General features: G+C 43.2%; 2 protein-coding genes and 1 long non-coding RNA gene across 4 annotated transcripts in view; 2 read left to right on the plus strand and 1 right to left on the minus strand.

Moving 5' to 3' along the window:
- The window catches only part of LOC100374117 (transmembrane protein 248-like), a 31,966-nt gene extending 20,813 nt beyond the window's left edge, over positions 1-11,153 (plus strand). Inside the window, exon 7 of the mRNA XM_085491412.1 lies at positions 10,871-11,153. Within this exon, the coding sequence (XP_085347538.1) occupies positions 10,871-10,888 (18 nt within the window). The 3' untranslated portion in view covers positions 10,889-11,153. The remainder of the gene's footprint in view (positions 1-10,870) is intronic.
- A 2,581-nt stretch (positions 11,154-13,734) lies between these two features.
- On the minus strand, positions 13,735-14,541 carry LOC144362338 (uncharacterized). The gene is made up of 2 exons (XR_013422571.2): positions 14,457-14,541; positions 13,735-14,187 (listed from the first exon to the last, which is right to left on the minus strand). It is a non-coding gene; the product is annotated as an uncharacterized LOC144362338 (long non-coding RNA).
- The window catches only part of LOC102801601 (ATPase MORC2A-like), an 80,270-nt gene continuing 79,733 nt past the window's right edge, over positions 14,541-15,077 (plus strand). For both annotated transcript variants that reach the window (XM_085491416.1, XM_085491419.1), the window contains exon 1: positions 14,541-14,917. In XM_085491416.1, the coding sequence (XP_085347542.1) occupies positions 14,856-14,917 (62 nt within the window). In that variant the 5' untranslated portion in view covers positions 14,541-14,855. The remainder of the gene's footprint in view (positions 14,918-15,077) is intronic.

The following is a 15,077-nucleotide window of genomic DNA, read 5'->3' on the forward strand; positions in this document are numbered from 1 at the left end:
CTGCCTAGGGTAACTAGTACAGGATCCGCTGCCCAGGGTACCTAGTACAGAATCCGCTGCCCTGGGTAACTAGTACAGGATCAGCTGCCCTGGGTAACTAGTGCAGGATCAGCTGCCTAGGGTATTTAGTACAAGATAAGCTGCCCAGGGTAATTAGTACAGGATCAGCTGCCCAGGGTAATTAGTACAGGATCAGCTGCCCAGGGTACCTAGTACAGGATTAGCTGACATGGGTAACTAGTACAAGATCAGCTGCCTAGGGTAACTAGTACAAGATCAGCTGCCCAGAGTAACTATTACAGGATCAGCTGCCCAGGAAAATTAGTACAGGATCAGCTGCCTTTGGTAACTAGTACAAAATCAGCTGCCCAGGGTACCTAGTACAGGAGTAGCTGACATGGGTAACTAGTACAGGATCAGCTGCCTAGGGTATTTAGTACAGGATCAGCTGCCTAGGGTAACTAGTACAAGATCAGCTGTCCAGGGTATTTAGTACAGGATCAGCTGCCTAGGGCAACTAGTACAAGATCAGCTGCCTAGGGTATTTAGTACAAGATCAGTTGCCTAGGGTAACTAGTACAGGATCAGCTGCCTAAGGTAACTAGTACAAGATCAGCTGCCTAGGGTACTGTGGAATACTTTATTTTCGCTGGAATTAATTTTCGCTGAAAAGGCTTTTTGGGCATTTTGTATGGAATTTATTTTCACTGATTTTTGATGAGTTTAATGTAAAATATAGGAAAAAAAGTATATTCGCTGGATTTTATTTTCACGGAATCATCCCTTCAGCGAAAATAGCGAAAATAAATTCTAAGCGAAAATAAAGTATTCTACAGTATTTAGTACAAGATCAGCTGCCCAGGGTAACTAGTACAAGATCAGCTGCCCAGGGTAACTAGTACAGGATCCGCTGCCTATGGTACCTAGTACAAGATCAGCTGCCTAGGGTAACTAGTACAGGATCCGCTGCCTAGGGTAACTAGTACAGGATCCGCTGCCCAGGGTACCTAGTACAGGATCCGCTGCCCAGGGTACCTAGTACAGGATCCGCTGCCCAGGGTACCTAGTACAGGATCAGCTGCCCTGGGTAACTAGTACAGGATCAGCTGCCCTGGGTAACTAGTACAGGATCAGCTGCCCTGGGTAACTAGTGCAGGATCAGCTGCCTAGGGTATTTAGTACAAGATAAGCTGCCCAGGGTAATTAGTACAGGATCAGCTGCCCAGGGTAATTAGTACAGGATCAGCTGCCTTGGGTAATTAGTACAGGATCAGCTGCCTAGGGTAACTGGTACAAGATCAGCTGCCCAGGGTACCTAGTACAGGATCAGCTGCCCAGGGTAACTAGTACAGGATCAGCTGCCCAGGGAAATTAGTACAGGATCAGCTGCCTCGGGTAATTAGTACAAGATCAGCTGCCTAGGGTAACTCGTACAAGATCAGCTGCCTTGGGTAATTAGTACAAGATCAGCTGCCCAGGGTACCTAGTACAGGATCAGCTGCCCAGGGTACCTAGTACAGGATCAACTGCCCAGGGAAATTAGTACAGGATCAGCTGCCTCGGGTAATTAGTACAAGATCAGCTGCCTAGGGTAACTAGTACAAGATCAGCTGCCCAGGGTACCTAGTACAGGATCAGCTGCCCAGGGTAACTAGTACAAGATCAGCTGCCCAGGGTACCTAGTACAGGATCAGCTGCTCAGGGAAATTAGTACAGGATCAGCTGCCAAGGGTAATTAGTACAGGATTAGCTGCCCAGGGTAACTAGTACAGGATTAGCTGCCCAGGGTAACTAGTGAAGGATCAGCTGCCTAGGGTATTTAGTACAAGATAAGCTGCCCAGGGTAACTAGTACAAGATCAGCTGCCTAGGGTACCTAGTAGAGGATCAGCTGACATGGGTAACAAGTACAGGATCAGATGACATGGGTAATTAGTACAAGATCAGCTGCCCAGGGTAACTAGTACAGGATCAGCTACCCAGGGTAATAAGTACAGGATCAGCTGACTTGGGTAATTAGTACAAGATAAGCTGCCTATGGTAACTAGTACAAGATCAGCTGCCCAGGGTAACTACAAGATCAGCTGCCCAGGGTAATTAGTACAAGATAAGCTGCCTATGGTAACTAGTACAAGATCAGTTGCCCAGGGTAACTAGTACAGGTTCAGCTGCCTCGGGTAACTAGTACAAGATCAGCTGCCCAGGGTAACTAGTACAGGATCAGCTGCCTCAGGTAATTACTACAGGATCAGCTGCCCAGGGTAATTAGTACAGGATCAGCTGCCTCGGGTAACTAGTACAAGATCAGCTGCCCAGGGTAACTAGTACAGGATCAGCTGCCTCAGGTAATTACTACAGGATCAGCTGCCCAGGGTAATTAGTACAAGATAAGCTGCCTATGGTAACTAGTACAAGATCAGCTGCCCAGGGTAACTAGTACAAGATCAGCTGCCCAGGGTAACTAGTACAGGATCAGCTGCCCAGGGTAACTAGTACAGGATCAGCTGCCCAGGGTAATTAGTACAGGATCAGCTGCCTCGGGTAATTAGTACAAGATAAGCTGCCTATGGTAACTAGTACAAGATCAGCTGCCCAGGGTAACTAGTACAAGATCAGCTGCCCATGGTAACTAGTACAGGATCAGCTGCCTCGGGTAATTAGTACAAGATAAGCTGCCTATGGTAACTAGTACAAGATCAGTTGCCCAGGGTAACTAGTACAGGATCAGCTGCCCAGGGTATTTAGTACAAGATCAGCTGCCCAGGGTAACTAGTACAAGATCAGCTGCCTAGGGTATTTAGTACAAGATCAGCTGCCCAGGGTAACTAGTACAAGATCAGCTGCCCAGGGTAATTAGTACAAGATCAGCTGCCTAGGGTATTTAGTACAAGATCAGCTGCCCAGGGTAATTAGTACAAGATCAGCTGCCTAGGGTATTTAGTACAGGATCAGCTGCCTAGGGTATTTAGTACAAGATCAGCTGCCCAGGGTAACTAGTACAAGATCAGCTGCCTAGGGTATTTAGTACAGGATCAGCTGCCCAGGGTAACTAGTACAAGATCAGCTGCCCAGGGTAACTAGTACAAGATCAGCTGCCCAGGGTAACTAGTACAAGATCAGCTGCCTAGGGTATTTAGTACAGGATCAGCTGCCCAGGGTAACTAGTACAAGATCAGCTGCCTATGGTAATTAGTACAAGATCAGCTGCCTAGGGTATTTAGTACAAGATACGCTGCCTATGGTAACTAGTACAAGATCAGCTGCCCAGGGTAACTAGTACAAGATCAGCTGCCCAGGGTAACTAGTACAAGATCAGCTGCCCAGGGTAATTAGTACAAGATCAGCTGCCTAGGGTAATTAGTACAAGATCAGCTGCCTATGGTAACTAGTACAAGATCAGCTGCCCAGGGTAACTAGTACAAGATCAGCTGCCCAGGGTAATTAGTACAAGATCAGCTGCCTAGGGTATTTAGTACAAGATAAGCTGCCTATGGTAACTAGTACAAGATCAGCTGCCCAGGGTAACTAGTACAAGATCAGCTGCCCAGGGTAATTAGTACAAGATCAGCTGCCCAGGGTAACTAGTACAAGATCAGCTGCCTAGGGTATTTAGTACAAGATAAGCTGCCTATTGTAACTAGTACAAGATCAGCTGCCCAGGGTAACTACAAGATCAGCTGCCCAGGGTAACTAGTACAGGATCAGCTGCCCAGGGTAACTAGTACAAGATCAGCTGCCCAGGGTAATTAGTACAGGATCAGCTGCCCAGGGTAATTAGTACAGGATCAGCTGCCTCGGGTAACTAGTACAAGATCAGTTTCCCAGGGTAACTAGTACAGGATCAGCTGCCTCAGGTAATTAGTACAGGATCAGCTGCCCAGGGTAATTAGTACTAGATAAGCTGCCTATGGTAACTAGTACAAGATCAGCTGCCCAGGGTAACTAGTACAAGATCAGTTGCCCAGGGTAACTAGTACAAGATCAGCTGCCCAGGGTAACTAGTACAGGATCAGCTGCCCAGGGTAACTAGTACAGGATCAGCTGCCCAGGGTAATTAGTACAGGATCAGCTGCCTAGGGTAATTAGTACAAGATCAGCTGCCCAGGGTAACTAGTACAGGATCAGCTGCCCAGGGTAACTAGTACAAGATCAGCTGCCCAGGGTAATTAGTACAAGATCAGCTGCCTAGGGTATTTAGTACAAGATCAGCTGCCTAGGGTATTTAGTACAAGATCAGCTGCCCAGGGTATTTAGTACAAGATAAGCTGCCTATGGTAACTAGTACAAGATCAGCTGCCCAGGGTAATTAGTACAAGATCAGCTGCCTAGGGTATTTAGTACAAGATCAGCTGCCCAGGGTATTTAGTACAAGATAAGCTGCCTATGGTAACTAGTACAAGATCAGCTGCCCAGGGTAACTAGTACAAGATCAGCTGCCCAGGGTAACTAGTACAAGATCAGCTGCCCAGGGTAATTAGTACAAGATCAGCTGCCTATGGTAACTAGTACAAGATCAGCTGCCTATGGTAACTAGTACAAGATCAGCTGCCCAGGGTAACTAGTACAAGATCAGCTGCCCAGGGTAACTAGTACAAGATCAGCTGCCCAGGGTAACTAGTACAGGATCAGCTGCCCAGGGTAACTAGTACAAGATCAGCTGCCCAGGGTAATTAGTACAAGATCAGCTGCCTAGGGTATTTAGTACAAGATAAGCTGCCTATGGTAACTAGTACAAGATCAGCTGCCCAGGGTAACTAGTACAAGATCAGCTGCCCAGGGTAATTAGTACAAGATCAGCTGCCTAGGGTATTTAGTACAAGATAAGCTGCCTATGGTAACTAGTACAAGATCAGCTGCCCAGGGTAACTAGTACAAGATCAGCTGCCCAGGGTAACTAGTACAAGATCAGCTGCCTAGGGTATTTAGTACAAGATCAGCTGCCTATGGTAACTAGTACAAGATCAGCTGCCCAGGGTAACTACAAGATCAGCTGCCCAGGGTAACTAGTACAGGATCAGCTGCCCAGGGTAACTACAAGATCAGCTGCCCAGGGTAATTAGTACAGGATCAGCTGCCCAGGGTAATTAGTACAGGATCAGCTGCCCAGGGTAATTAGTACAGGATCAGCTGCCTCGGGTAACTAGTACAAGATCAGTTGCCCAGGGTAACTAGTACAAGATCAGCTGCCCAGGGTAACTAGTACTGGATCAGCTGCCTCAGGTAATTAGTACAGGATCAGCTGCCCAGGGTAATTAGTACAGGATCAGCTGCCCAGGGTAATTAGTACAGGATCAGCTGCCCAGGGTAATTAGTACAGGATCAGCTGCCTCGGGTAACTAGTACAAGATCAGTTGCCCAGGGTAACTAGTACAAGATCAGCTGCCCAGGGTAACTAGTACTGGATCAGCTGCCTCAGGTAACTAGTACAAGATCAGCTGCCCAGGGTAACTAGTACAAGATCAGCTGCCCAGGGTAATTAGTACAAGATCAGCTGCCCAGGGTAACTAGTACAAGATCAGCTGCCTAGGGTATTTAGTACAAGATAAGCTGCCTATTGTAACTAGTACAAGATCAGCTGCCCAGGGTAATTAGTACAAGATCAGCTGCCTAGGGTATTTAGTACAAGATCAGCTGCCCAGGGTAACTACAAGATCAGCTGCCCAGGGTAACTAGTACAGGATCAGCTGCCCAGGGTAACTAGTACAAGATCAGCTGCCCAGGGTAATTAGTACAGGATCAGCTGCCCAGGGTAATTAGTACAGGATCAGCTGCCTCGGGTAACTAGTACAAGATCAGTTTCCCAGGGTAACTAGTACAGGATCAGCTGCCTCAGGTAATTAGTACAGGATCAGCTGCCCAGGGTAATTAGTACTAGATAAGCTGCCTATGGTAACTAGTACAAGATCAGCTGCCCAGGGTAACTAGTACAAGATCAGTTGCCCAGGGTAACTAGTACAAGATCAGCTGCCCAGGGTAACTAGTACAGGATCAGCTGCCCAGGGTAACTAGTACAGGATCAGCTGCCCAGGGTAATTAGTACAGGATCAGCTGCCTAGGGTAATTAGTACAAGATCAGCTGCCCAGGGTAACTAGTACAGGATCAGCTGCCCAGGGTAACTAGTACAAGATCAGCTGCCCAGGGTAATTAGTACAAGATCAGCTGCCTAGGGTATTTAGTACAAGATCAGCTGCCTAGGGTATTTAGTACAAGATCAGCTGCCCAGGGTATTTAGTACAAGATAAGCTGCCTATGGTAACTAGTACAAGATCAGCTGCCCAGGGTAATTAGTACAAGATCAGCTGCCTAGGGTATTTAGTACAAGATCAGCTGCCCAGGGTATTTAGTACAAGATAAGCTGCCTATGGTAACTAGTACAAGATCAGCTGCCCAGGGTAACTAGTACAAGATCAGCTGCCCAGGGTAACTAGTACAAGATCAGCTGCCCAGGGTAATTAGTACAAGATCAGCTGCCTATGGTAACTAGTACAAGATCAGCTGCCTATGGTAACTAGTACAAGATCAGCTGCCCAGGGTAACTAGTACAAGATCAGCTGCCCAGGGTAACTAGTACAAGATCAGCTGCCCAGGGTAACTAGTACAGGATCAGCTGCCCAGGGTAACTAGTACAAGATCAGCTGCCCAGGGTAATTAGTACAAGATCAGCTGCCTAGGGTATTTAGTACAAGATAAGCTGCCTATGGTAACTAGTACAAGATCAGCTACCCAGGGTAACTAGTACAAGATCAGCTGCCCAGGGTAATTAGTACAAGATCAGCTGCCTAGGGTATTTAGTACAAGATAAGCTGCCTATGGTAACTAGTACAAGATCAGCTGCCCAGGGTAACTAGTACAAGATCAGCTGCCCAGGGTAACTAGTACAAGATCAGCTGCCTAGGGTATTTAGTACAAGATCAGCTGCCTATGGTAACTAGTACAAGATCAGCTGCCCAGGGTAACTACAAGATCAGCTGCCCAGGGTAACTAGTACAGGATCAGCTGCCCAGGGTAACTACAAGATCAGCTGCCCAGGGTAATTAGTACAGGATCAGCTGCCCAGGGTAATTAGTACAGGATCAGCTGCCCAGGGTAATTAGTACAGGATCAGCTGCCTCGGGTAACTAGTACAAGATCAGTTGCCCAGGGTAACTAGTACAAGATCAGCTGCCCAGGGTAACTAGTACTGGATCAGCTGCCTCAGGTAATTAGTACAGGATCAGCTGCCCAGGGTAACTACAAGATCAGCTGCCCAGAGTAATTAGTACAAGATAAGCTGCCTATGGTAACTAGTACAAGATCAGCTGCCCAGGGTAACTAGTACAAGATCAGTTGCCCAGGGTAACTAGTACAAGATCAGCTGCCCAGGGTAATTAGTACAGGATCAGCTGCCCAGGGTAATTAGTACAAGATCAGCTGCCCAGGGTAACTAGTACAGGATCAGCTGCCCAGGGTAATTAGTACAAGATCAGCTGCCCAGGGTAACTAGTACAGGATCAGCTGCCCAGGGTAATTAGTACAAGATAAGCTGCCTATGGTAACTAGTACAAGATCAGCTGCCCAGGGTAATTAGTACAAGATCAGCTGCCTAGGGTATTTAGTACAAGATCAGCTGCCCAGGGTATTTAGTACAAGATAAGCTGCCTATGGTAACTAGTACAAGATCAGCTGCCCAGGGTAACTAGTACAAGATCAGCTGCCCAGGGTAACTAGTACAAGATCAGCTGCCCAGGGTAATTAGTACAAGATCAGCTGCCTATGGTAACTAGTACAAGATCAGCTGCCTATGGTAACTAGTACAAGATCAGCTGCCCAGGGTAACTAGTACAAGATCAGCTGCCCAGGGTAACTAGTACAGGATCAGCTGCCCAGGGTAACTAGTACAGGATCAGCTGCCCAGGGTAACTAGTACAAGATCAGCTGCCCAGGGTAATTAGTACAAGATCAGCTGCCTAGGGTATTTAGTACAAGATAAGCTGCCTATGGTAACTAGTACAAGATCAGCTGCCCAGGGTAACTAGTACAAGATCAACTGCCCAGGGTAATTAGTACAAGATCAGCTGCCTAGGGTATTTAGTACAAGATAAGCTGCCTATGGTAACTAGTACAAGATCAGCTGCCCAGGGTAACTAGTACAAGATCAGCTGCCCAGGGTAACTAGTACAAGATCAGCTGCCTAGGGTATTTAGTACAAGATCAGCTGCCTATGGTAACTAGTACAAGATCAGCTGCCCAGGGTAACTACAAGATCAGCTGCCCAGGGTAACTAGTACAGGATCAGCTGCCCAGGGTAACTACAAGATCAGCTGCCCAGGGTAATTAGTACAGGATCAGCTGCCCAGGGTAATTAGTACAGGATCAGCTGCCCAGGGTAATTAGTACAGGATCAGCTGCCTCGGGTAACTAGTACAAGATCAGTTGCCCAGGGTAACTAGTACAAGATCAGCTGCCCAGGGTAACTAGTACTGGATCAGCTGCCTCAGGTAATTAGTACAGGATCAGCTGCCCAGGGTAACTACAAGATCAGCTGCCCAGAGTAATTAGTACAAGATAAGCTGCCTATGGTAACTAGTACAAGATCAGCTGCCCAGGGTAACTAGTACAAGATCAGTTGCCCAGGGTAACTAGTACAAGATCAGCTGCCCAGGGTAATTAGTACAGGATCAGCTGCCCAGGGTAATTAGTACAAGATCAGCTGCCCAGGGTAACTAGTACAGGATCAGCTGCCCAGGGTAACTAGTACAAGATCAGCTGCCCAGGGTAACTAGTACAGGATCAGCTGCCCAGGGTAATTAGTACAAGATAAGCTGCCTATGGTAACTAGTACAAGATCAGCTGCCCAGGGTAATTAGTACAAGATCAGCTGCCTAGGGTATTTAGTACAAGATCAGCTGCCCAGGGTATTTAGTACAAGATAAGCTGCCTATGGTAACTAGTACAAGATCAGCTGCCCAGGGTAACTAGTACAAGATCAGCTGCCCAGGGTAACTAGTACAAGATCAGCTGCCCAGGGTAATTAGTACAAGATCAGCTGCCTATGGTAACTAGTACAAGATCAGCTGCCTATGGTAACTAGTACAAGATCAGCTGCCCAGGGTAACTAGTACAAGATCAGCTGCCCAGGGTAACTAGTACAAGATCAGCTGCCCAGGGTAACTAGTACAGGATCAGCTGCCCAGGGTAACTAGTACAAGATCAGCTGCCCAGGGTAATTAGTACAAGATCAGCTGCCTAGGGTATTTAGTACAAGATAAGCTGCCTATGGTAACTAGTACAAGATCAGCTGCCCAGGGTAACTAGTACAAGATCAGCTGCCCAGGGTAATTAGTACAAGATCAGCTGCCTAGGGTATTTAGTACAAGATAAGCTGCCTATGGTAACTAGTACAAGATCAGCTGCCCAGGGTAACTAGTACAAGATCAGCTGCCCAGGGTAACTAGTACAAGATCAGCTGCCTAGGGTATTTAGTACAAGATCAGCTGCCTATGGTAACTAGTACAAGATCAGCTGCCCAGGGTAACTACAAGATCAGCTGCCCAGGGTAACTAGTACAGGATCAGCTGCCCAGGGTAACTACAAGATCAGCTGCCCAGGGTAATTAGTACAGGATCAGCTGCCCAGGGTAATTAGTACAGGATCAGCTGCCCAGGGTAATTAGTACAGGATCAGCTGCCTCGGGTAACTAGTACAAGATCAGTTGCCCAGGGTAACTAGTACAAGATCAGCTGCCCAGGGTAACTAGTACTGGATCAGCTGCCCAGGGTAACTACAAGATCAGCTGCCCAGAGTAATTAGTACAAGATAAGCTGCCTATGGTAACTAGTACAAGATCAGCTGCCCAGGGTAACTAGTACAAGATCAGTTGCCCAGGGTAACTAGTACAAGATCAGCTGCCCAGGGTAATTAGTACAGGATCAGCTGCCCAGGGTAATTAGTACAAGATCAGCTGCCCAGGGTAACTAGTACAGGATTAGCTGCCCAGGGTAATTAGTACAAGATCAGCTGCCCAGGGTAACTAGTACAGGATCAGTTGCCCAGGGTAATTAGTACAAGATAAGCTGCCTATGGTAACTAGTACAAGATCAGCTGCCCAGGGTAACTAGTACAAGATCAGTTGCCCAGGGTAACTAGTATAAGATCAGCTGCCCAGGGTAATTAGTACAGGATCAGCTGCCCAGGGTAATTAGTACAAGATCAGCTGCCTATGGTAACTAGTACAGAATCAGCTGCCCAGGGTAACTAGTACAAGATCAGCTGCCCAGGGTAACTAGTACAAGATCAGCTGCCTAGGGTATTTAGTACAAGATAAGCTGCCTATGGTAATTAGTACAGGATCAGCTGCCTAGGGTATTTAGTAATCTGTATATCATTTACCCAAGTCCTGTTATTTGAAATAAAGTCTGAAGGTTACTTGGAATGATATCCCTGTACAGTAGAGAGTTAATAAATTCATGCATTCTGATGTTGATTATGCTTCATTGTTATTGTTAATCATTACTTGATTGTGTGATTTATATCAGCCATTTGCATAATATCAGGATCAAATGATGCAGTGAGACACCTTTTCTATAATCCATGCTCTGTTCTGTAAAGTAGTGACAAGAAGCATTGATGAATTGATTGTAGGTTGACTCGTAATCATCCATCAGTATTAAAGACAATGTATATAGAATCTGTTCTTCTATATACTAGATGATGACCAACAAACACAGTTGTCCATTTAACAAACATAATCTCTTGAATCTATGTTTTCACTCATATAGGTCATTGTGAAATAACAAGCTTGGAAAAGTGTTTTGTCAAATCTCCATAGCAACACAGTTTTTTTTCATGAGCGAAGCTAGGTGTATAATTCTTTGTATCTTCTCATACACAGCCTCTTGTCCAAGCTTAATGTTAAGAAGAACAATGCATGGTGTACTCAAGTTACTATTTCTCATGTGATCTGAAGAAACAAGGCAATTTGGAAGAAATGGTACTTTGAATATAGTCTGCTAATGAAGAAATCCCATTCTTTTCTTATTCTCAATTATTATTCCCCAAACAGTCTTTGTGTACATTTAATTTTGCTGTTTATTATTTGTAATCCATCATGAATCTTTTTCAGTACTCGTCTATGTTTTCCATTCGTACTATAGTACATTGTATTGATATGTATTAGTTGTTGAAACTCTATTCTCCTGTGAATGAAATTATTTAGATAAGCATGTAAAGGTGCCCATTAGTCTTTATTTGCAGACTGTGGAGTTTACCCATATTAGATCACAGTGAATATACTGTAAAAAAACATTTAAATAAATAGATGTAATTTATACAATTCCTGCTGTAATCAGTGCACATCAGAGTACTGCCTGTTACTTTGTTTTCATTATTTTTCTATGTGGTCTAATTTATTTACAGAAATTAATATAGTGGGTAATTGTACATGTTGTGTACTCACTTGTGTACATTAACTAAGGGTGCAAGGCACTTGTAAAATGGATGGGCATGTGTTTTTTTTCATTATAAAGTGTTTTTTTTGAGAAGTACTAATTAACATTTTCTGTCCATCAATGGACATGTATTGTGTGTTTTGTGATGAACGATATTAAGTTACTGTAAATTCCGTTAAAATGAATCCTGGAAGCAGCCGGACCAATTTGGTATGAAGGTTGACTCTTACCTGATATGCTTTCAAGCATACAGTTTGCATGAAATGTAATTTTTATTCAAAGATTATTTAAGTTAGGTTGTCTGATTTTAAGATACTTAAAGTCTACCGAAATTATTAAATATCAAAAAGGACATTATCGATTTCAGTTGATTCAATGCTCGGTATTTGGTGGTGCTTTGGTTAAATGTGCTGCAATACGGTGGCATTATGTATTAACTTGCCTGTTGCAAGGTGATAATTGTGCATAACAAAATTTATTTAAAGATGCAATCTTTGAACGTTTACTTGTATTCAAATTACTTATTTTCAGATCAGTTTGTAAAATATTCTTTCTGTAGATAAAGATATATTCAGAAAAATACATATTTTGTTGTGATTCTCAATACAGTAACTAGTAAGTTTGAGTCAGGCCCTATAAACGTTAGAACCACTGCATTTGATTCTACTTGCACATATCATTGTAACCCCACCTATATACATTAAAATCTAATGTACACATTCAAACTTCTCTGCCTACACAAAACATCCTAACTCAACCTATACTACAGTGTAACTCAAAGTACACACCCAAGTCAACAACATTCTCGCTCTACCTATGCCTCATTCTTCCAGCTTGATATGTGCACCTATTCTAACTCTCCCTTGACACCTTATTCAAACTTGAGCTATGTACATCATCCTAATTACACACTGCAACTCGAGCTGTGTACATCATTCTAACTCCATTTCTCATTCCAACTCATCTACACACCTGATTATAATCCTAACATACCATAACTCGACCTACAAACTGTCTAACTTTCACATTATATCTTTACCTGCACTCAAAATCTTACCTACACATCCCATTCTAACTCAAGCTATGTACATCATCCTACCTACACGTTGCCACTTGACAGACCTCCATTCTAAAGCTCATTCTAACTCAACCAACACACACCATTCAAACTCCACTCTTTAACACACCTCATTCCTACATTCAAACTCCATCTACACACATCATTTTAACTCAACTGCACACAATCCAGCTTCACATGCATAAAAGTACATCCATTCATGACTTGAACATTCTAACTCTACCTACACTATTCTTCTAGCTAGACTTGTACACCTTATTCTAACTCTACCTACACACATCTAAACATGCATGCCATTATAACTATTTTCATACATTAACTCAACCAACATGTCACATTCAAACTCCATTAACATATCTCGTTATAACTCCACCTACAAATATTCCAACTCATCCTAAATTCATTGAAGACCAAGACAATATTCTAACTCTACCTACCCTTTCTTCCGGCTCAACTTGCAATCTCATTGTAACTCATCCACATTCAAATTTGACCACCACAACTCGTTCTAACTCTACCTCCACAATCTATCTCAACATACATTCATTTAAGACCAACATTCTAACTCCACATACACACCCCATTCGACCTTGATATACTCGTCTCATTCTAACTCCACCTACATGCAATACAATGTACACATTTCTAACTCCACCCACATACATGTATTATTCTAACAAGCCTACATAGCTTTCTAACTTGAGTCGTGTACATCATAACCAACAATGAATGTATAAACCTAATTTTAGCTCCATCTACACACACTTGTAATATCAATACACACCCTGCATTCTAAGCCATGTATAGTATGAAATACTGTGTTATGCATAAAAGTTTATACACACTTTTTGCTGGTTTCAAATAAGGCAGTGATGGTATGAATTTACTAGAGTTGTATTTTAGTACATATGGTTTAAAGAATGGAAGAATATTTTTAATACAGAATGTACATATCACAAATAATATTCAGAAGATTTTTATTTAGTTTATAACTTCCTCTCATCAGCTGCTGGTTAGCATATCTGTGCGAGCTTCAATAATTTTCTGCTCCTTTTTAAAAACAATGGTAAAAAAATACTGGTCATAATCTGTAGCCATTCTTTTCTGGTTCAAAAAAAATAGTGACGTTAAAAAAAATTCATTGTTTATATATATATATATATATATATATATATATATATATGCATTCGGAAATTATTAAAAATTAGTGGGAAAATATTTACTAAAATATTAAAACCCAAACAAACTTTAATAATCAAAAAATATAAAAATATAACAAGTCAAATATATAGTAAGTTATTTGTACACATATCGTACAGACCGGGTTTCTGCACGTAAAATTATGTATGTAGCGAATATAATATAGGTGGAACCACGAATACGCTTCAACCAATGAAAAACTTGCACGTAGCCCAACGACAAAAACAAAACATAACAATACTAGTATGATTAAATGCAGCATGTTAAAATTAACTGGTTCGAAGAGAAATAATTTCCAAATCCTTGTTTACGTACACTGTCCTTGAAAATTTCAAATAATGCAGGTGCCATTGTATGTTTGTTGACGTCGCGCCATATTGACAAAGCGAGTACATCTGATCTGCTCCTCACAACCATCGTTTTGTATGCACCTCGAATCAAATGTTTACTACAGATTCGACCAACACTTTACACATGGAGTTTCTGAAAAACAAAATGTATAGATTAAATTGCATGTTATACCGACAGAAGCGGTGAACAACGCCGTTTTCCAACACTAACCCTTGGTCACAACACTAACGTTGCCAACCTTCAGGCAGCGTTGTGGACTTCTTGCATATCTTTGCATTTGAATCCATGCGCATCAGAAGCCTACTAAATATAGAAGAATTGCGTGTGTAATGAATACTTATATATTTTGTAACCATAAATTTAAATATTATCATGCTGTAAGAATCTATATCACAACTCACCAGGTTTAATTCAGATCGAGTTTCATGTGTAAACTAGCCCCGCACTACTTAACGCGGATGGCTACAACCTTCGCTTTTGGTGTGTCGTGATATCGAGTGCATGGAGCCATTTGCAAATATTGCTGTGTGAAGTTGTTATAGGCTGTATGAAGTCTCCCTAATCGAACTACGTAATTGTTAGCAATTTTATGGAATATTCACAACACCCGAGAAAGGCCCCGTCATTCAGAGGACACAGACCGCACTCCAAATTCGTCGTTTTGTCACACATAGGACGTTTGTCGCGAAGAAATATATGGTGACACGAATTTTTACGTTTGATGCATGTACATATGTATGGTTGACCTTCGTGTTCTGGTATATCGTTTCTGAAGTGTTTGACGATTCCACGGCGACAGAATGGATTCATACCAAGGGTTGAGTCGTGCACAGCTCGACATAAAGTATCTTCACACCAACTCGTGAGTGTATGGTTCACGATTATTGTAATGTCATGGCTGCTTGTGGGCTGCCTGTAAGAAAATGGATGCGTGCCCTGATTTGTGTAAAGATGACAGAGCTTTGAAACCGTCGTAGACGGGACGGGGAAACGGCAATGTTATGCGAAAACCTAAATTGTTT

This window comes from Saccoglossus kowalevskii, chromosome 16 (genome assembly GCF_978046115.1).
Source record: "Saccoglossus kowalevskii chromosome 16, keSacKowa6.1, whole genome shotgun sequence".
In the NCBI taxonomy this organism is placed as follows: Eukaryota; Metazoa; Hemichordata; class Enteropneusta; family Harrimaniidae; genus Saccoglossus; species Saccoglossus kowalevskii.